Raw genomic sequence first — 20229 nt, 5'->3', positions numbered from 1 at the left:
GGGAATTGAACCCAGGGCTTCATGTATATGAGGCAAGCACTCTTGCCACTAAGCCATATCCTCAGCCCTGACACAGTAACTTAAAACGGATAATAACGCAGGACTTCCATCAGCTGTGCTGTATCATGGTGTGCACAGGATTTTAAATTGTTCTTGAAGTTTCTTTTTTTTTTTTTTTTTTTTTTGGCCAGTACTAGGCCATGAACTCAGGGCCTGAGCACTGTCCCTGGCTTCTTTTTTGCTCAAGGCTAGCACTCTGCCACTTGAGCCACAGTGCCACTTCTGGCCATTTTCTGTATATGTGGTGCTGAGGAATCGAACCCAGGGCCTCATGTATACGAGGCAAGCACTCTTGCCACTAGGCCACATTCCCAGCCCTGAAATTTCTTGTGACTTTAAATTTTATTTTATTTATTTTGCCAGTTCTGGAGCTTGAAATCAAGGCCTGAGCTTCTTTTTGCTCAAGGCTAGCACTCTACCACTTGAGCCACAGCGCCACTTCTGGCCTTTTGTATATATGTGGTGCTGAGGAGTTGAATCCAGGGCTTCATGTATGTGAGGCAAGCACTCTACTGCTAAGCCATATTCACAGCCCTAAAAAATTTTTTTTGTTGTCAGTACTTGGTCAATGTGAAATGCACAAATAATATAGGCTTAGTGGATGTTAAATAAAACTTTAAAAATAAGCATAATTGATTGTATTACACACCTGTACTCCCAGCACTTGGAAGGTTGAGGCAGGAGCATCTTAAATTCAAAGGCAGCCTGGATCTGTGGTAAGACTGTCTCAAAATAAAACAAGACTTAGGTGCTTCTCATTATCCATTCTGAGGCAGACAGAATATTGACTTTGGCCAGCATCCAGATGAAAATGTTTCCAAATGTGATTTTTTTTAAAAATGTTTTTACTTTTGTCTGGTAACTTGAAAATCCAAAAGTACTTCACATATTGAAAAGAGACATTATGTAATGCTTTACACTTGGAATTGTTTCACCTCCACTATAAAAGTTTTTGTTTTATTCCCCAAATGAGGAGCCAACACAGAGTTTTTTTGGGGGGAGGGGGAATGTAATGGGGTTTGAACTCGGGTCTTCATGCTTGCTAAGCAGTTGCTCTACCACTGGAGTCTTGCTTCCACCATTTTTACTTTCTTTCTCTCTCCCTCTCTCTTTTTTTTTCTTTTAAGTATTTATGCCAGGTGCTGGTGGCTCACGCCTATAATTCTAGCTACTCAGGAGGCTGAGATCTGAGGATTGTAGTTTGAAGCCAGCCTGGTAAGAAAGTCTCCCATGAACCACTCAAAAGCTGAAAGTGGAGCTGTGGCTCAAAGTGGCAAAGTGCTATCCTTGAGCAAAAGAGCTCAGGAGTAGTGCCTAGGCCGAGTTCAAGCCCCACAATCACCACCACCAACAAAATTATTTATATTATCTTCAAATAGTTGGGCAAAGGGGTTTCAACAACCCTGTTCATGCGTACAACATACCTAGACCTGGGTCAGAGTCCCTCCATCATTCTCCTTGTTTTTGCTATTTTTTTCTAACAGGGCCTCACTTTTTTGCCCAGACCACAATCCCCCTACTGACACTTCCCACATGTCTGGAGTGACAGGCTGGCACTACCACCACCTAGCTTTTTATCTGTTGAGATGAGAGTCTCACAAACTTTTTGTTTAAGCTGGATCCCATCTCAGCCTCTTGAGTGGCTAGGAAGCCACCACCCTCAGTTAACATCTCATTCGCGATGGGGACAGAATAACACATTTTTACATTAGCTCAAGCAGTGAGGAACAGGAAGAACATTTTCTGCAACTGGTGTGAACTCACTCAGCAACACAAGAGATCTTTGGTCAACCTATTCTAGGCCTACCATTACTGTCACTGTAACCCAACACAGGAAGAGCAGAGTGACCCTGACGGCCTGGTCACTCACTCTCACCCCAGCACACGAGGCCGTTCATGCCTTAGGATACCCGCACCTCACCTGGGGTCAGAGCTCAGAGTTCAGCCTCCAGGATTGCTGCAGGATCTGAGCCTTTTTCTTATGTGATGTCTCTCAGTCAATCAGTTACACCGAGGACAAGATACACGCATCATCCGAAGTGGTGCTTTGAGAATGTTTTAGCTCCCAACCTTCAGTAAAAAATGAATTTGCATTGGGATGGAGCAAACACATGTACAAATTTGCATACAAGCTTGTAAACAAATGCCACAGTACAAAACATTTCCTTTAACTGTATTTTTTGTACACAGGACTGAGCACACTGATCATTTATCTTCTGTGCTATTTCCTTTTCGTTCTTAATCACGATACTGATTTCACAATTTATGAATGGGGTGCTAGCCTGTAGTTTAGAACACAGTGACACACAACCCTCTCCCACTATGGGACACATCATTATTTATACTCAAGTTAATCAATTTGGAATTTAAAAATTCTGTTGAAATAGCAATTTCAACAGAATTTTTAAAAATAGATTTCTCTTCCTTGGCACATTCAAAGTGTGAAGCACGGAAAATTCACTGTGAAGAAGTGGTGTGTGCATGAGCTGTCTCCACTGGCAAATGGAACGACTCAGACACGGTTTACAAGGGAGCCCAAGAAGGAATGAGGGGTTCACCGGAGCCCATGTAGCTGACACACAGCAGAGGGGGATCTTCGTACCAACACTGAGTTGCAATCTCAACTTCCTTTGCTAGAAGGACTAATTATGAGACTCTCTGGGCTGGAAAGAACCTTAAATGTCAAGTTCTATTTTCTCCTGTCAGATGATCGAAGTCAACAAGCATTTCCTTTAAAAAGGAGAGCAGATTTTGATCCCATCCAAATCAGCTAACTTAAAATCAGAAGTAGCATGGAAAATGATTCACCAAGATAGTCAACTTTCTGGTTTTTGTTTTTTTAACAGTTATTAATTTTATTAGCCAAGGGAAAGCAACTGGAAATTTGAAAATATACATATTAAGAACCCATACGTATAGTACATATTTACACTTTCAGTATCACGTCTTAGAAGGCCACTGTCCAGCAACTTTTTTTTTTTGGGGGGGGGGAGGCTGGTTGTGGGCTTGGACTTGGGCGACTGCTCAAGGCGAGTGCTCACCACTTGAGCCGCAGCACCGCTTTCTTTTTGTTTTGTTGAGTGGTTAATTGGAAATGAGTCTCCCGGGGACTTTTCCGCCAGCACTGGCTTCAAGCTGTGATCCTCCCATCAGCCTCCTGAGCGGCGAGGATTACAGGAGGTAGCCACCTGCGCCTGGTGTCCAGCAACTCTGTATGGTTATCAACTTCTAAGCGTGGCTCGGGAGAGGCCTTTAGCGGTTGACTTGGCCTCCGTATTGGCGTCTGGAGCGCTCGCTTGTGGTCTGAAGCTAATGTTTTGAGGGTGAACACTGACTCTGAGGGCAAGGGCTTCTCCTCATGAAAACTTGCGCTGTGACTCCTCAGCTGACAAGTGCACGAGCCCTGGCTCCATGCAGCTGCTCTCTCCCCCTTCCAGTCCATCTTCTCCCCACAAGAGAAGGCAGGGGCTCAGGAAGCATCGGTCCACTGGGGTGCCCGCTCCCCTCTTGCCGGGGTAACCTGGGTCCGGAGGCCTCCGTCGATGAGCTTAGAAGGTGCTTTCCAGCAAGCAGTGGCAGCCGCATCCGGTGGGACACACCTCCTGGGTCCGAAACCACTCCATCATGTGGCTGGTGTGGCCGCCGTGGCCGCAGGTCAGGCAGAAGTTGGAGGAGCCGCGCACGGCCACGTGGCAGATGGCGCACTGGAAGGTGAGGCCCTTGCAGATGGCGCACTGCGTCCCGCGCACCTCGCTCCGGCAGTGGCTGCAGTACACGCCGAACTCTGCGGACGAGGAGGGAAGGCGCGACTGAGAGCGGGGAACCGGGGCTGTCAGCTAAGCCCCTCCCAGGGCTGGCGGCAGGGCTCGGCGTCAGTGGCAGCCTCCGAGCAACCCTGTCAGACACTGAGTTCAAGTCCTGCTCCTGGCTGGGGCTGGGAGTGGAGGGCAGGAAAGCTGTAGCCCCTCAGGATTCGGTCTGACTCTAGTAGACCAATGCTTCCCAATTTCTTTTCCTTCCCTCCCTACTCCCCGCCCCCCCCTTTTTTTTCTGCTTTCCTTTCCTTGTGTCTTTTTCTCTTTAAAAAAAAAAAATGGCACAACTGCTGTCTCCAGAAGCCCACGAACAGAACTATACCCGGGTGGGAATGCAGCTCTGCGGCAGAGCACCTGCCTGGCCTGCACCAGGCGCTGGGGCCCAGCCTCGCATTGCAAAAAATAAAAAAATACAATTTTAAAACAGAGAGAATTAGGGGCTGGGAACATGGCCTAGTGGTAAAGTGCTTGCCTCGTATACATGAAGCCCTGGGTTCGATTCCTCAGCACCACATATACAGAAAACGGCCAGAAGTGGCGCTGTGGCTCAAGTGGCAGAGTGCTAGCCTTGAGCAAAGAGAAGCCAGGGACAGTGCTCAGGCCCTGAGTCCAAGCCCCAGGACTGACCAAATAAATAAATAAATAAATAAAGATAACATAAAAAAAAAAAAACAGAAGAAAATATATTGGGGGCTGGGGATATAGCCTAGTGGCAAGAGTGCCTGCCTCGGATACACGAGGCCCTAGGTTCGATTCCCCAGCACCACATATACAGAAAACGGCCAGAAGCGGCGCTGTGGCTCAAGTGGCAGAGTGCTGGCCTTGAGCGGGAAGAAGCCAGGGACAGTGCTCAAGCCCTGAGTCCAAGGCCCAGGACTGGCCAAAAAAAAAAAAGAAAAAGAAAAAAAAGAAAAAAAAAATAAAACAGAAAGAATTAGAAGGACTGGGGGTAGGAGGCACTCAGGTAGCACCGTTGGCCAATTAACAACAGCATCCGATACCAAGTTCAAGTTCAATCTTGGACCAAAAATAAAAAGAATTGCTTTCAATGGAAGGTGCTGTCGTTGCAGGGGCAGGGGCAGGGGCAGGGGCAGGGGCCAGGGGCAGGGGCAGGGGCCTGGACTGTGGCAGGGGCCGGGACTGGGGCAGGGGCCAGGGGTAGGGGCAGGGGCAGGGGCCAGGGCCGGGACTGGGGCAGCCGCTGGCTCTCAGAAGCCTGTGTGGGTCCTAGCCCTGGAGGATCCCCCAGCCCCCCGCAGGTCTCCACAGGTCTTGGAGGCCTGCGGGGGTCCTAGCGCTGGAGGACCCGCCAGTTCCCCGCAGGTCTCCGAGGCCTGTGGGAGTCCTAGCGCTGGAGGAGCCGCCAGTACCCAGGCGCCAGGGGCGTCTGCGCCTCCACAAGCTGGCAGCCTGCTCTGATGTACTGAGAGCTGGAATGACTCTGGAACACCGCAGGTGAGAGCGGACTGGCCCACCTCTCCAGCCAGCCCTCCTTCCTGTCCGCGGACCGAGTGGAGGCTGGTCCACACTGGCACACACTCCCCGCAGAGCCAGGACAGCGCTGAGCCAGGACAGCACCCTGAAAGAAACCATGAAGCCCACCCCACCACGATCCGCTTCATTCCCTAAAGTGCCTAGGCATCTGAGCCAGCCTGTGCTGCCCTGCCCCCGCCCCGCTGCTCTGGGGTCATCTAAGCAGCAACCTTCCCACGTGCACTCCACCTTCTCTTCTCTGAATCCTCCTCTCACCACCTGCTCCTTCCCTCTCTTCCTTCAGTCCCCTATTGACAGGGGCAGCAAAGGTAGGTCCCCGACGCCATCGCTTCCCTAGACCATCCCTATCCTCTGGGGCTGAGTGACAGGTGACAGCACCAGTCTCCCCGCTCTTCTCGGCTGCTATCCACTGACTTCCAGACATCCGCCCCACAACTTTGTTCACTAAAGACTTCTACTTGTAGGTCTCCATCTTTCCTCTACTCCAATCCTTTTTTTTTTTTTTTTTTTTTTGCCAGTCCTGGGGCTTGGACTCAGGGCCTGAGCACTGTCCCTGGCTTCTTTTTGCTCAAGGCTAGCACTCTACTGCTTGAGTCACAGCGCCACTTCTGACTTTTCTGTTGATGTGGTACTGAGGAATCGAACCTAGGATTTCATGCATGCTAGGCAAGCACTCTACCACTAAACCACATTCCCAGCCCTCTACTCCAATTCTTAAAAGTGGTTATTCAATGGTTTGGCTTTGATCTCAAAAGAGAAAGAGCTCTGACATGAGGGAGCTTGAAAGGAAATTAGCAAATGAGCTTACCAGCCCCTCAGAAAGGAGGTGTCTCCATAATTCGCCCCAATACTCCCCGCATACTTGGCCTTTCAGGCCTCTGTCTTATTTCTAATCCATACCTCTATTCCTTTTTGCCTTCATTTTGCCCTTTGACCAACCTGAAAAACATGGATCGACTTTATGTTCCCCTTTTTACAAATATACTCGACATCTTTGTCTCTCCTCTCTGCATGGAATCATCTGGAAAAACTGCCCCCCTGAATGAGCCCTATTGAGATAGAGATAGTAGGGAGAAACAGACAATAATAACACAAAGGAGCCAGAGAGCAGGTGCAGTGCTATATTCAGGAACATCCTGCCCCACCATTGTCCTGGAATATCATGGTTGAGGCGACTTCCTAGTACGGTGGTCAACGCTCCCTGGCAACAGACACCCACAGGGGCTCTCCCTACCCTAAGCGTGAGCCATGGCTCATCGACATCCCTTCTGCCTGGGGTCTTAGGCATGGACCTCTCCCAAACTGCCGCCTTGGCTCTGACAACACTTTATTAGGGAAGCCACTCCCCTTCCCCTGGTTCTTGGAAATGCCCTCCCATTTTATGGAAACTTCCCAAACCATGTGCAGATCCTCAGCAGAATCACTGAACCATTCCCGTGAAAGTGCCTAAGGCCCGAGTGCCCGGGGCTGGCTGGCTGGCGGCATCACTGTCCTCATCCGACCCCAGGCTTTTGCTTCTGCATTGGTTCCTGGCGGCTTGGTTAAGCTGCCCACCCTCAAGCTCCTCCGGGAGTGTACTTTTGCTTCTGCTTCAATAAATCTTGTCCTGTTAAAAGCCCTCTGTGTGTCCACCCCTGAATTCTTTCCTCAGCAAGAGCAAGCACACCTGCCATTTATCTTTGGTGACACCTCTGGGGACGGCCGTGGTGGGATGCACTTGAGGAAGTGCCATCCCCAGCTGAGGTGACTGCCTTTCTCAGGAACTGGTCAGGCTCATTTTTAACTGTCTTGTTTTGCTAACTTGGTGCTGAACTTTCCTTTCAAGCCCCTTTCTCTCAGAGCTCAAACCCCTATACTCTGTGGACACGGATATGTCACTTAAATGTCATTAGAACGCCTGCTGCTCTCAGCCTCCTCAAGGGCTAGGATTGTAGGCGTGAGCCAACAGCATCAGGCTCAAATTCCTTCCTTATTTAATCAGAACATTGAGTCTAAGGAACTTCACCTAGGGCTCCCCAGGAAAGCCCAGGAATGTTCTACAAAGCCAGGGTGGCCACCGTCCAAGTGGAATACAGACTGCACAGCATCTCAATTGGCTGGGCAAAGTGAGTGCTCCCCTGACTAGCAGGTAAGGGTCAAAGGGAGGCTGGGACCCTGGGCCAGGACTCTGCTACTTTCCTCCTTTCTTTTCTTTCTTCCTTTTTTGGCTAGTCCTGGGGCTTGAACTCAGGCCCTGGGCACTGAGCTTCTTTTGCTCAAGGCTAGCACTCTTCCCACTGGGCCACAGCTCCACTTTTGGCTTTTTCTGAGTGGCATATTGGAGATAAGGTCTCATGGACTTTCCTGCCCAGGCTAGAAATGGTGATCCTCAGATCTCAGCCACCTGAGTATCTAGGATTATCAGCGTGAGCCACCCAGCTTGTCCTCTTTTCTTCCAGTTAGTGAGAAGTTCCCAATCCATCTGGATAGACTTCCCCTTATATTCTTGGTCACTGGAAGCAACTATCTACAAATCCCTTTAAAAGGAAGGCTGAATTCATTTCTGTAATGCCGCTTGGCCACATAAACTGGTAGAGAGGGGGAAATTGACACCAGAGTGTAAGTTTAAATCACAATATGCTCCTCTAACTTTATTTGTTCTGTAAAGGCAAGGGAAATGGTCCAAGACTCTGTATGTTCAGATAGTTTTTTGGAATTGAGATAAACCAGATGTTTATGAGGCTTGTGTAATAGGAAAGCATTTAGCTTTGTCAGAAAAGCCTCAACATTGCTTTTTTAGGTTTCCCTTTGAGCCCAGGAGTGAAAACTATCACTTCTACTGAAAGCCCACAGGGTATCACACATGTTCTCAAACCTCCATCAAAGACTAGGAGCTGTGGGGTTGTGGGGGAGGCTGGGAAGATGTGCGATCTTGCTTCTGGCAAGGAGATGGGTAGCCAGGAAGGCTCCACTGATGGAGACAGCCCCTGTGGTTAATGACAGGAGTCAGGTAGGATTGCCCCAAGTCTGAAGGGAGCTAGGATCAAGCCCTAAAATGGGAATGACAGGGCTGGGAATATGGCCTAGAGGCAAGGGTGCCCGCCTCACATACATGAAGCCCTGGGTTCAATTCCTCACATATATAGAAATGGCCAGGAGTGGCGCTGTGGCTCAAGTGGTAGAGTGCTAGCCTTGAGAAAAGGAAACCAGGGACAGTGCTCAGGCCCTTGAGTCCAAGCCCCAGGACTGGCAAAAAAAAAAAGGGAATGACAGCCACATTCAATGGGTGGAGGAAGCCCTCTCTGTACCACCCACACATTTTATACAACTCTAGATGTGTGTGGTAAGCCTATCCATTTCCTCACTTTCCCACTCCTCCAATCCTGCCCTCACATTCTGCCTTAAAATATAAACCAGAGTGGGCTGGGGATATGGCCTAGTGGCAAGAGTGCCTGCCTCATATACATGAGGCCCTGGGTTCGATTCCCCAGCACCACATATACAGAAAATGGCCAGAAGTGGCGCTGTGGCTCAAGTGGTAAAGTGCTAGCCTTGAGCAAAAAGAAGCCAGGGACAGTGCTCAGGCCCTGAGTCCAAGCCCCAGGACTGGCCAAAAAAAAAAAAATATATATATATGTATGTATATGTATATATGTATATATATATATATATATATTTATCAGAGGCTGGGAATGTGGCTGAGCAGTAGAGTGCTTGCCTAGCATGCATGAAGCCCTGGGTTCGATTCCTTAGCACCACACATACAGAAAAAGCTGGAAGTGGTGCTGTGGCTCAAGTGGTAGAGTGCTAGCCTTGAGCAAAAAGAAGCCAGGGACAGTGCTCAGGCCCTGAGTTCAAGCCTCAGGACTGGCAAAAATGAATAAACCAGAGCATGATCCTTATTTCTTAGTGCCCTCTGAAGTCTATCACTAGACTTAGAATACAGTTAAAATTCTTTACTGTTACAACTTACAAGTCTCTGTCTGCTATGGTCAAATTATCCTACAATCTGTCCATTATTTATTTTTGTTCTGGGGTTTGAATTTAGGGCCTGGGTGCTATCCTTGAGTTTTTTGTTTTCAAGGCTAGTGCTCTATCACTTGAGCCACAGCACCACATTTGGCTTTTTGGTGGTTAATTGGAGATAAGAATCTCATGGACTTTCCTGCCTGGGCTGGCTTCAATTAGGGATCCTCAGGTCTCAGCCTCCTGAGTAGCTAGAATTATAGGCATGAGCCCCTGGTACCTGGCTCCTACAAGCTACTTTTAACAATTATTTTCTTTTTGTTATTTAAAAATGTACTAATAAACCAGATGGTGGCTCACACCCTTAATACTAGCTACTCAGGAGGCTGAGATCTGAGGATTGCAGTTCAAAGACAGCCTGGGTAAGAAAGTCCATGAACCTTTTATCTCCAACCACCAGAAAACCAGAAGTAGAGCTGTGGCTCAAAGAGGTAAAGCACTAGCAAAAAAGTTCACAGACAGTGCCCAGGCCCCATGACCAAGAACAACAACAAAAGTACTAACATATTTTAATTAGCACATACTAGTTGTATACACCTATGTATAATCTCAATACACATATACAAGGTGTAATAACCCCTTCATGGAACTGAAATGTCTATGACTCAGATCATTTCTTTATGCTGGGGACACTAAAAATCTTCTCTATTAGTTATTCTGAAATATTGACTAAATTATTAACAAGCATAGTTACCCTACTTTGTCTCTGAAACATCAATATATAAGCCCTCTCTCCCATCTGCACCTGATAATGCACTCTAATTCCACACCACTCTTCTAGCTCCTGTGCTTGGCCACACTGGCTGCGCTTCACTTGTTCAAATGTCAACTGAGCAGCAGCAGGGCTGCCCACCCCCCCACCCCCAGCAGGAAGGAGCTCTTCTCACCAGGATGCCCAGATGGTTCCTCCTATACTTCCGCCCTCAGCTCGTTGGGGAGGCCTTCTCAACACAGCGAAGCACATCTGCTAAAATTCCCCCTCCCTGCTCTCCACGCCTGACCCCTACTTCCAATCTAATCCTTTCTGGCTACTATGTACAAAACAGACACTCGGAATGGAGTACCTCATACTGCAGCACTTCTACAGTAGAAAGTCAAGCCTGCTATGTGGCAGAAGGGGCACTAAAACTTCATTCCATCTCTGCGGTGGTAGACAAATTAAATGACAGGGCCTTTCAGAGAGTGATGGGGAAAGAGGAATTCATATTCACCGATGCCTTTGTGAGGATCAGGGGGACAGGACACAAACTTCAACACTTCTGCTCGTTTCTCTCTCAGACCCCAACGGTAGAGGATTTCTCCATAGCATTTCTTAAAGTCATCAAACTGCTGGGTATTGGCGGGATCCAGAAGCCTGCGTAAAAGTCAAAAGATTTCCTTTAAGACAAAACAAGTTCTGTATCCAATGAAACCTACTCTATCTTTCTGAAAACAAGAGTCCTGATTTTGGAGACTCAGGCGCTGGAATTGTACCTCTTGCCTGGGAAAGTTGTTACCTTTTATTTTTATCATGCTGATCCCGTTCCCGCTCACGAGGATCACTGTAGGTGAGACTCCCAAAGCGGAGTTCTTCTGGGGAGGACTCCCCCCAAGGTGAAGAAACATGATCTGTCTCTCTTCCCACTGAAGGAAAGCAAATAAGGAGAGAAGAAAGCCATCAAAGGCATGGAAAGGGGCTAGGAATATGGCCTAGTGGTAAAGTGCTGGCCCCACATACATGAAGCCCTGGGTTCAATTCCTGAGCATCACATATATAGAAAAAGCCGGAAGTAGTGCTGTGGCTCAAGTGGCAGAGTGCTAGCCTTGAGCAAAAAGAAGCCAGGGACAGTGCTCAGGCCCAAGCCCCAGGACTGGCCAAAAAAAGGGAAATTAAGATCATTTTTGAAAGACAAATTTAAACCCAGGAAATGAAGATTACTCATAAAACACCTTTAAAGCCCCCTGGAGTCAGGCCCAGCTTTATTTCTCTACACTAAAAATAACATTGGGAAGAGGTGAATGATAGGAAGTGGCAAATGATAACAGAAAGAGGCATGTACAGGAATAAAGACAGGGATGAGCCAATAGCTCAATGGTACAATGCTTGCCTAGCATGCACAAGGCACAGGGTTCTATGCCCAGCATGAGAGAGAGAGAGAGAGAGAGAGAGAGAGAGAGAGAGAATGAGACAGACAGACAGAAAGTCAGAGACAGACAACAGAGACAGACTGTCAGACAGAGACAGAGAATTTAAGGATAAACCCAACAAATCACAAAGACCTTCCACAAAGGAGCCCTTTCAACATGTCAAGCCAGGCCTTGCTGATAGATACCCCCATCACACTAAGTTGAGAGAAAAGTGAGAAATAAAGATAGCCATGGAGAGTCAGCACCGACTGAAGGTTACACATGGGCAGTGTGAGCACAGCACACCCACCTATGTTCCAGCCACCGGTGCTGAGCCCTGGGTCTGACATACTGGAGCAGGACCCCGAGGAGGTAAAGCTGGGCTACATGGAAGGAGGAACACACTGGTATCAGAACCTCATTCCACATATCAGTTTACATTAAGGAAAAACTAGACGCAAACCAGAAAACCGGCAAACTTACATATCGACTGTGGGAAACCATGAGGTTAGAAGAACGGTTAGGAAAAGGCCCAAAGGGGTTTGGTATCCCCTGAGGCCGAGACTGGGCTTCAAACACACTGCAGAGCATAGCCAAGGTCTGAACATCCCGGAGTCGGCAATAGTGAGCCAACCTGCAAACAGACGGGAGGGAAGAAAGCAAGTCGAGAGGAAGGCTGGGGAAGGCCAAGCACGACGTTACAGAGGAGGACTCCGCATTCGGTCCCAAACTCCACCAGGACCTAGATGTTCTGTAACTCGGGCTCTGGTCTATGCTAAATTTGCTAACATTTGTTTTGGAATAAAAAGGTATCCGACTATTACAAATCACCATGGTTGGCATCCGTGCTCGGGCTCCCATGGGAATATAGCTTCTCCAGGAACCAGGCAGACTAACCCATTGTCATCCGAGAGAAGGGGTGCATAATCTCAGTCTCCAGCTCCCAGGGCAGTTCCCACCTATGTCTCTCATCTGATCTAATGCTAGGGGAGGGTAGACAGGCCATGCCTGCAGGATTACAAGTGTGAGCTATTTACATAAGAAGGACAAGGACTCTGTTTCTCCTTTAATCTTTTAATAACATTAGGCTAGAATGTGATTTAGGGATTGGTGTTATTTCTTTGAGATGCAATAATACTGACACCTTCCTAAAACTCAGTGTCTATGATTGATTTTGTAACTGTTTCACACTGACTGTGCTATTGAGGCCCTATGTGAAGTGGGCGAAACAAGCACTGTAACTCCTATGTTAAGGATAAGGTAACAGGAGTACAGTCAGGTTTCCCAGGACTGGCCTCACCCAGTAAGGAAAGCAAACATCAACCTAAAGGAAGTGGCATTTCCTGCCCAGACTCTGACACTCAGTGTGATGGAGATTCAAGTGCTCTTACTTGGTGGTATATCCTTTTGCATAATTCCACCTGCCAAATTTCACTGCAACAAATTAAACACAACTACAGTTATCTTCATGAGTTGCCTGACAGTGAAATTATCCTGGTATGGAAAGAAAGTGAACATACAATTCTCTGTCTGTTCCGAGCGGCCAATCCCAGAACATCAAGTAGAAACTTTCCATTCCAGAGCTCAAAGGCCCGTGTATAAACTGGTGTGATTTAATAGATAAAAGCCTGACTCTCTGAAGCACATGTAAGACTTAAGGGTCTCAAATTCTTCTTATAGACGACAAATTAAGGCCTTGAGCTCTAAGACATTTATTCTGCACAAGGGTTATATGAGTGCTAAAAGGAAATAGCACATGTTTTCCCTTCATCCCTCTGGCCTTTGCACCTTGCTCTAAGGCAGTAACATTTAAAGTGTTTCCAGATCTAAAATGGACATCACTCATTTTTCTCACTTTAGCTCACAAAACCTACAGAGACTCCAGCAGCTGTCGTCCAAATGGATGTCGAGCCCAGGGTGTTTCCAAATCTGGGTCAGACTTGGGACCAAGGCAAAGATCTGTGGCTACTGTCGCCAGTGACCAAACCTGGACAGATCAAAGAGAGAGAGTCAAACTCAAACTAGGGAGGATCACAGAGGAATCTCACTCTTTTTTTTTTTGGCCAGTCCTGGGGCTTGGACTCAGGGCCTGAGCACTGTCCCTGGCTTCTTTGTGCTCAAGGCTAGCACTCTGCCACTTGAGCCACAGTGCCACTTCTGGCCGTTTTCTGTATATGTGGTGCTGGGGAATTGAACCCAGGGTCTCATGTATACAAGGCAAGCACTCTTGCCACTAGGCCATATCCCCAGCTCCAATCTCACTCTTTTCCATCTACAGCCCAAAGACTTGCCCACTCAAAGGCAGTAAAAGCTGGGAGCTTACCCAAGTGCAAAATTTTAGACCCATTCAGTCCTACTGAATCACAATTCACATTTTAAAATCTTCAGCAGCTGTGTGTGCACTATATAATTTGGGAAACACTAGCCTTAAAAAACTTTCACAAATAAGGCAGAGAGCCCAGGGACAAGGCCTAAATGGTAGAGGACCTGCCTAGCAAATGTAAGGCCCTGAATTCTAACCCCAATACCACTAATAATACTGATAATGATAACAACAGTAACAAAGCCAGGCACCGTTGCAAAGGCCTGTAAATCCCAGCAGTACTTGAGAGGTGAGGCGGGAGGATTAGGAGGTCAGGGCTAGCCCTACAAGAGCCTGTCTCAAAAAAAAAATAGAGAGAGAGGAAGAGAGAGGGGAGGAAGGAGAAAAGGAAAGAAACTTTCATTAGGCAAACTTCGGAAAAATAAATGACACAGCACAGTGATTTCAAGGGGTTTGACTATTTAAACACCAATATGTGATTTTCTTTGGTCCTTCTTTGGTGAGCTGAGTCAGCAGGGAGCAAAGAAACCTCCTGCTTCCCATGTAAAATCTGTTCTTTATCCACATAATGAAAATCTCTGTTGCCTTCCTTATGGACATTTTATTTGTTTATTTTTAACTTAATTTTATTGTCAAGGTGATGTACAGAGGGGTTACAGTTACATATGTAAGGCATTGAGTACATTTCTTGTCAGACTTGTTACCGCCTCCCTCATTTTTCTCATTATGGACATTTTAATATAATCTCTGAAGCTGTAGTAGAATAGGCCAAGACTAGATAGACTTGACTTTCTTTTTGTTCACAGTAGACCTGAGAAACACCCCCAAACTTCAAATCTTCTGGGTCTTGGAATCACCACCCAAAGGCAATGTCCCTTAAGGGTCTAATAAATCCAAGCCATACTTTATATACACCTTGTCATAGCAAAGTCCCCAATGCCTTGATACTTTTAAAAACTGAATAGTACTTTTGGGGGAAAAATCTTTCATTTGTGGCAACACATCATTATATGCCCATTAACTAGCAAAGATTCCTCTAGACTATGAGAAGCACAAAAGGACTAAGGCATAACTTTGGATAAGAAGTTTATAATTCAGCCGGGTGATGGTGTCTCATGTCTGTAATCCTAGTCATTCAAGAGGCAGAGGGGCTAGGGATGTGGCCTAGCAGGAGAGTGCCTGGCTAGCTTGCATGAAGCCTTGGGTTCGACTCCTCAGCTCCACATAAACAGGAAAAGCCAGAAGTGGTGGTATGGCTCAAGTGGTAGAATGCTAGCCTTGAGCAAAAAGAAGCCAGGGACAGTGCTCAGACCCTGAGTTCCAGCTGAAAGAGAGAGAGAGAGAGAGAGAGAGAGAGAGAGAGAGAGAGAGAGAGAGAAGGAGGGGAGGGCTGAGATCAAAGTGGTAGAGTGGTAGCCTTGAGCAAAAGAACTCAAGGACATGACAGGCCCTGACCTCAAGCCCTATGGCCAACAACAACAAAAAAATTTATAGGGGGCTGGGGATATGGCCTAGTGGCAAGAGTGCCTGCTTCATATACATGAAGCCCTGGGTTCGATTCCCCAGCACCACATATACAGAAAATGGCCAGAAGTGGCACTGTGACTCAAGTGGCAGAGTGCTAGCCTTGAGCAAAAAGAAGCCAGGGACAGTGCTCAGGCCCTGAGTCCAAGCCCCAGGACTGGCCAAAAAAAAATAAATAAAAAATAAAAATATATATATAATTTAAAAGGAAGAAACAAACAAAATGCTGACAAAAAGAAAAACATAAGACATGCAAAGTCAGTGCACCAATATTACACACAGGAATTGTCTAAAAGGTAAATGTGAGGTTCATTCTCTTCTACAGTCAAGGATCCATCTGGCTGGTTGCTAAAAGAAGTCAGTGACTGGGCTGGGAATGTGGCTTGGTGGTAGAGTGCTTGCCTAGCATCCATAAAGCCCTGGGTTTGATTTCTCAGTACCATATACACAGAAAACGCCAGAAGTGGCACTGTGGCTTAAGTGGTGAAAGAAACTCAGGGACAGTGCCCAGGCCTTGGGTTCAAGCCCCAGGACTGGCCAAAATAAAAAAGGTCAGTGACTTTGTAGCAAAGAACAGATTTTCCACCCTGGCTAACAACTTAGCCTGGCTATTTCCTCACTTTACATTAATTCCTTCAGCTATTACAAAGCAGTAAACATACCATCTTCAACAGGGGCACAAAAAACAAAACAAAAAACCTTCAAGTATTTATTGTCACTGATGTTATTTATCTGTCTTTTTCAATGGTATCATATCACAAATAATAACTAAAAGAATAGCAGAGGGAACTGTACCTCACAGTGGGCATTTTCCATCTACCAGATCTAGTAATGAGGTTTTAGGAACCTCATTAGACTCATTTTACAGTCAAGGAGCTGCAAGATTAGAAAGATTAGGCAGCCTGCCTGGGATCACACAACGAAAATGTACAGGAGCCCAGAATTAAGATGGGTCGGTCTAGAGACAAGAGTCTTCCCGGGGCTGAGAATATGGCCTAGTGGCAAGAGTGTCTGCCTGGTCTACATGAAGCCCTGGGTTTGGTTCCTCGATACCACATATATAGAAAATGGCCAGAAGTGGCGTTGTGGCTCAAGTGGCAGAGTGCTAGTCTTGAGCAAAGAGGCCAGGGACAGTGCTCTGGCCCTGAGTTCAAGCCCCAGGACTGGCAAAAAAAAAAAAAAAAGACTCTTTCCACTTCACTCATGGCCTGCCTTTTGGAACCAGCTCTGCAAGAAAAATACTGAAGACTAAAAAAAGAAAGAAACAGAAGAGCACTGGAGGGTCATAGCCCAAGCTGTTCAGGTGGCTGAGATCTGAAGATTGGGATTCAAAAACAAAGTGGGCAGGAATATCTGTGAGACTTATTTTCACTAAACTACCAAAAAAACAAAACAAAACAAAAACTTGCAAGTGGAACTGTGACTCAAGTGCTAAAACACTAGCTTGAAAAAAAAAGCTCAGGGACAGTGCCTAGGCTCTGAGTTCTGTGACCAGCATAAAAATGAATGAATGAATTAATTAATTAAAGAAATACTTTTTGCAGAATGTTTTTTTCAGAACATGAACCCTAAATCATGGCCTCAGTATACAGCATTCACCAATCTTCTCACCAACCCTGTGAGGGAACTGTATACTCAAGTTCTCACTTTACAAACACACTCAAAGGCTGGGAGTCAGGGCTAACCTGCTTGAGGTTACTCTCCTACAAAGCCAAGCTGGCCCCAGGCCTTCTGCTATAAACTGCATGCTTTCAACAAAATCATGTTGATTTTATTGTTCATTAAATCAAGGTAGCTAGAGCTTCACAGAAGTAGATTAAACCCCTAACTAAATTTCGCTTAAAAGGTTTTCAGGCAGAGACTTGATGGTGTTTATTAGAATATAAATAGGAACCTGGGGGCTTTTCAACCGGATAAAAATCAAGGAAAGGACTTAGCATTGATTCATTTGGAGAGTTGTAGCTGATAGGACCAGCACTAGTAATTTCCATTACTCAGCCTAATTCTCACAATAAAGAATCAGGATGCAAATGAGACAGAAGGTAAATTAATGGGTACATGCAGCTGAGGGGCTAGGAAGGCAGAGAAGGAATTGAGAGGGGACAGTTAAAAGGGCCTGGGCTTTCTTTTTAGGGCCATAAAAATATTCTAAAGCTGTGGTGATGATTGCATAACTGTGACTACACTAAAACCCGCCAACTGGAATGTTTTAAGTGGGTAAACTGCACGGTATACAAACTATGTTTCAATAAAACTATTTTAAAACAACAAGAAGGAGTGGCTTTGTTTAATATACGTAGGTATACCTGCAAAGATGAAGGAAATTCACCCTTTTGTAAGAATAAATCATGTTTTTAAGTTGAACATCTCTATGTAAAGGAACACTTTATAACCTTATGTAAAGTTATTTTTTAAAAAAAGAAAAAGGGGCTGGGGATATAGCCTAGTGGCAAGAGTGCCTGCCTCGGATACACGAGGCCCTAGGTTCGATTCCCCAGCACCACATACACAGAAAACGGCCAGAAGCGGCGCTGTGGCTCAAGTGGCAGAGTGCTAGCCTTGAGCGGGAAGAAGCCAGGGACAGTGCTCAGGCTCAGGCCCTGAGTCCAAGGCCCAGGACTGGCCAAAAAAATAAAAAAATAAAAAATAAATAAAAAAGAAAAAAGGATGTGAGGGGACAAATGGTAAAGACACTGATGGCCAAATTTAGGTATGCAATACTCATTGTACTGGAATAGAAAAGAAATGAAGTCAAAATATTCAGTAAATGCTTTAGGATCTTCCCAACTGAGCACTAGTAAGAAAAACATCTAGAAGATTTAAGAAGCTGCTATAGCCCTAAAAATTGACCAAAAATATTTTAAAAAATAAAGGAAAGGAATTGCAAAATAGGAGGCACACGTTGGAAATGTCTACTAACCTACAACTATCAAATGAAAGTCTGCTGCCAAAAATTCCAAGTTCCACCAACAGGGATTTACAATACCTGGACAAGATCCTTCCTTCCAACAAGCATAGCTGAAGTGGCGTTCTTCTGACATGTTTCCTGAATATCATTCACATTCAATCTGAAAAAAAAAAATCTGAAAGAATAAACAAAGTTCCTTTTTCATCCAACTTCCTAGATTTAACAGACTATGTCTCCTGGCTTAATAGAGGAGGAACTGCCCCTTGAGGTGTCACTCACAATGTTTTACTTTGTGTTAGCCTGAAGCTCCCTTCTATCTGAGAGCATAGGGAGGAAGCAAACTGGAGCTGATGTTAACTGAGCTGTGAGTTCTGGCCAGGGGAAGGTAAATCGCTAACTGCTTTGAAGTGATGAAAAGGAGGTTGTCCTCAAATACTAATTCACCAATCAGCTTTTCAGTGGAGTTCCCAAGGCTTATGGGATTTAAAAATGTGCAACATTATGATTTGTACACAAACTATTATCCTGCATGTGTGCTACAAAAAAGAAGACACTTGTTAACAGGCTCAGGAAGGAGGAGGGGAACCACGGTTTGGCATCTGTATACTGTCACTCACCTCCCACTTCCCTTCAGCCAAAGTAGCTCTGCGTTGATCTGTAGTTTCTATATTGAGTGTGGGATGCAGAATTCTAGGGGTAGTCCCCCAAGATTCCTACCCCCAGCTGTAGACACATTGCATAATCGCTTCATTTTGAATATGGGCAATACCAGAGTACACTAATGGAATATCACCTCCACGATTATGTTACTAAGCCCTACACTCTAAGCATGTCAAGAGCTATCTTGGATGGACCTGATCTAGTTAGGTAGGCCCTTAAAAGAGGTAATGGATATGTGAGCCACTATGCTAGTGTTAAAGAAGAGGAAATTCATGTAAGTGTTCTATAATCAGAAGGGTTTGAATTCTTTTAATAACTGAATGGGCCTGGACAAAATCCTTGAAGATCAGAATAGATGTGAACTACAGGATTTTAGCTGGGTGAGACTCTGAGCAAGAGCTCAGCACAGCCATGCCCAGACTATGGCAACTGCAAGGCAACCAATGTATATATACTACTTGAGGCTGCTGAGTTCATGGTAATGTGTTATGTAACAACAGAAGGCTAATATACTGAGCGTCTCCTAAAATTGCTTTTGAAGAAAAACTTCCAAAGCTTTATACACACACACACACACACACACACACACACACACACACACACACAATTTGCCACAGACTTGAAATCTTGAACTTACATGTATAGTTCTCCCAGAGATTTGTGAACAGGAAGCAGGCAAGAAACATCCTGGATGATGACTTTCCCGGCAGCTTTGATGGGCCGATTGCCGGAGTCTGATCCCTCACGCTTACTTTTCCACCTCCTCGATTTCTAGGGGGAAAATGACAAGATCTAACCAATGGGACTTGGAAAAGTGGAAACCTACAGTTGCAGAGCATGACAGCATATTTGGGTCATTGGTCATTTGCAGAGACTGTAAATTATATCATGCCCACAATTACATGAATCAGCATCGATAGGATATAAGAGGATGACAAAGGACACTGAGCTCTTGATCCAAAAATCCTAACAGAAAGACAAGCACCCATGGCAGGGCTACATACATTCTGCAGGTGTTCAAAAATGGAAACCAGGAAGCCAGAATTAATTAATTAATTAATTTAAAAATAGCAGGTCAAGGAGTTAGTAAAGACTCCCAAAATGTGAGAGAACCAATTTGAAGGGTGGCGTTTAGTACTAGGTTCAAAGGTCTTGCCTGAAACCCGTTTTCTCTTCTCAGACATTTCAACAGGCTCTGTGGGATATTTAGCTCAGACACAGCAGTATGGACTCTGCCAACATTAGATTTATCTATGAAGGAAGACAAAAGAGCCTGGAAGCTTGAGGAGAGTAGTCCTACTTTTCTAGAAGACCCGGATTTCTACGCGTTGATC

General features: G+C 45.9%; 1 protein-coding gene across 2 annotated transcripts in view; it reads right to left on the bottom strand.

The window, feature by feature from the left end:
• Nucleotides 1-3120: 3120 nt before the first annotated feature.
• Nucleotides 3121-20229, bottom strand: part of Wdr59 (WD repeat domain 59) — a 66073-nt gene continuing 48964 nt past the window's right edge. For both annotated transcript variants that reach the window (XM_048355122.1, XM_048355123.1), the window contains 8 exons: nt 19533-19666; nt 18314-18395; nt 13355-13467; nt 11964-12114; nt 11791-11863; nt 10871-10997; nt 10586-10728; nt 3121-3844 (listed from right to left, as the gene is read on the bottom strand). In XM_048355122.1, the coding sequence (XP_048211079.1) occupies nt 3609-3844; nt 10586-10728; nt 10871-10997; nt 11791-11863; nt 11964-12114; nt 13355-13467; nt 18314-18395; nt 19533-19666 (1059 nt within the window). In that variant the 3' untranslated portion in view covers nt 3121-3608. The remainder of the gene's footprint in view (nt 3845-10585; nt 10729-10870; nt 10998-11790; nt 11864-11963; nt 12115-13354; nt 13468-18313; nt 18396-19532; nt 19667-20229) is intronic.

The sequence above is a fragment of the Perognathus longimembris genome, chromosome 10 (genome assembly GCF_023159225.1).
Source record: "Perognathus longimembris pacificus isolate PPM17 chromosome 10, ASM2315922v1, whole genome shotgun sequence".
NCBI lineage: Eukaryota > Metazoa > Chordata > Mammalia > Rodentia > Heteromyidae > Perognathus > Perognathus longimembris.
Note: the sequence above shows the minus strand (reverse complement) of the source record. Positions and strands in the feature narration are given on the sequence as shown.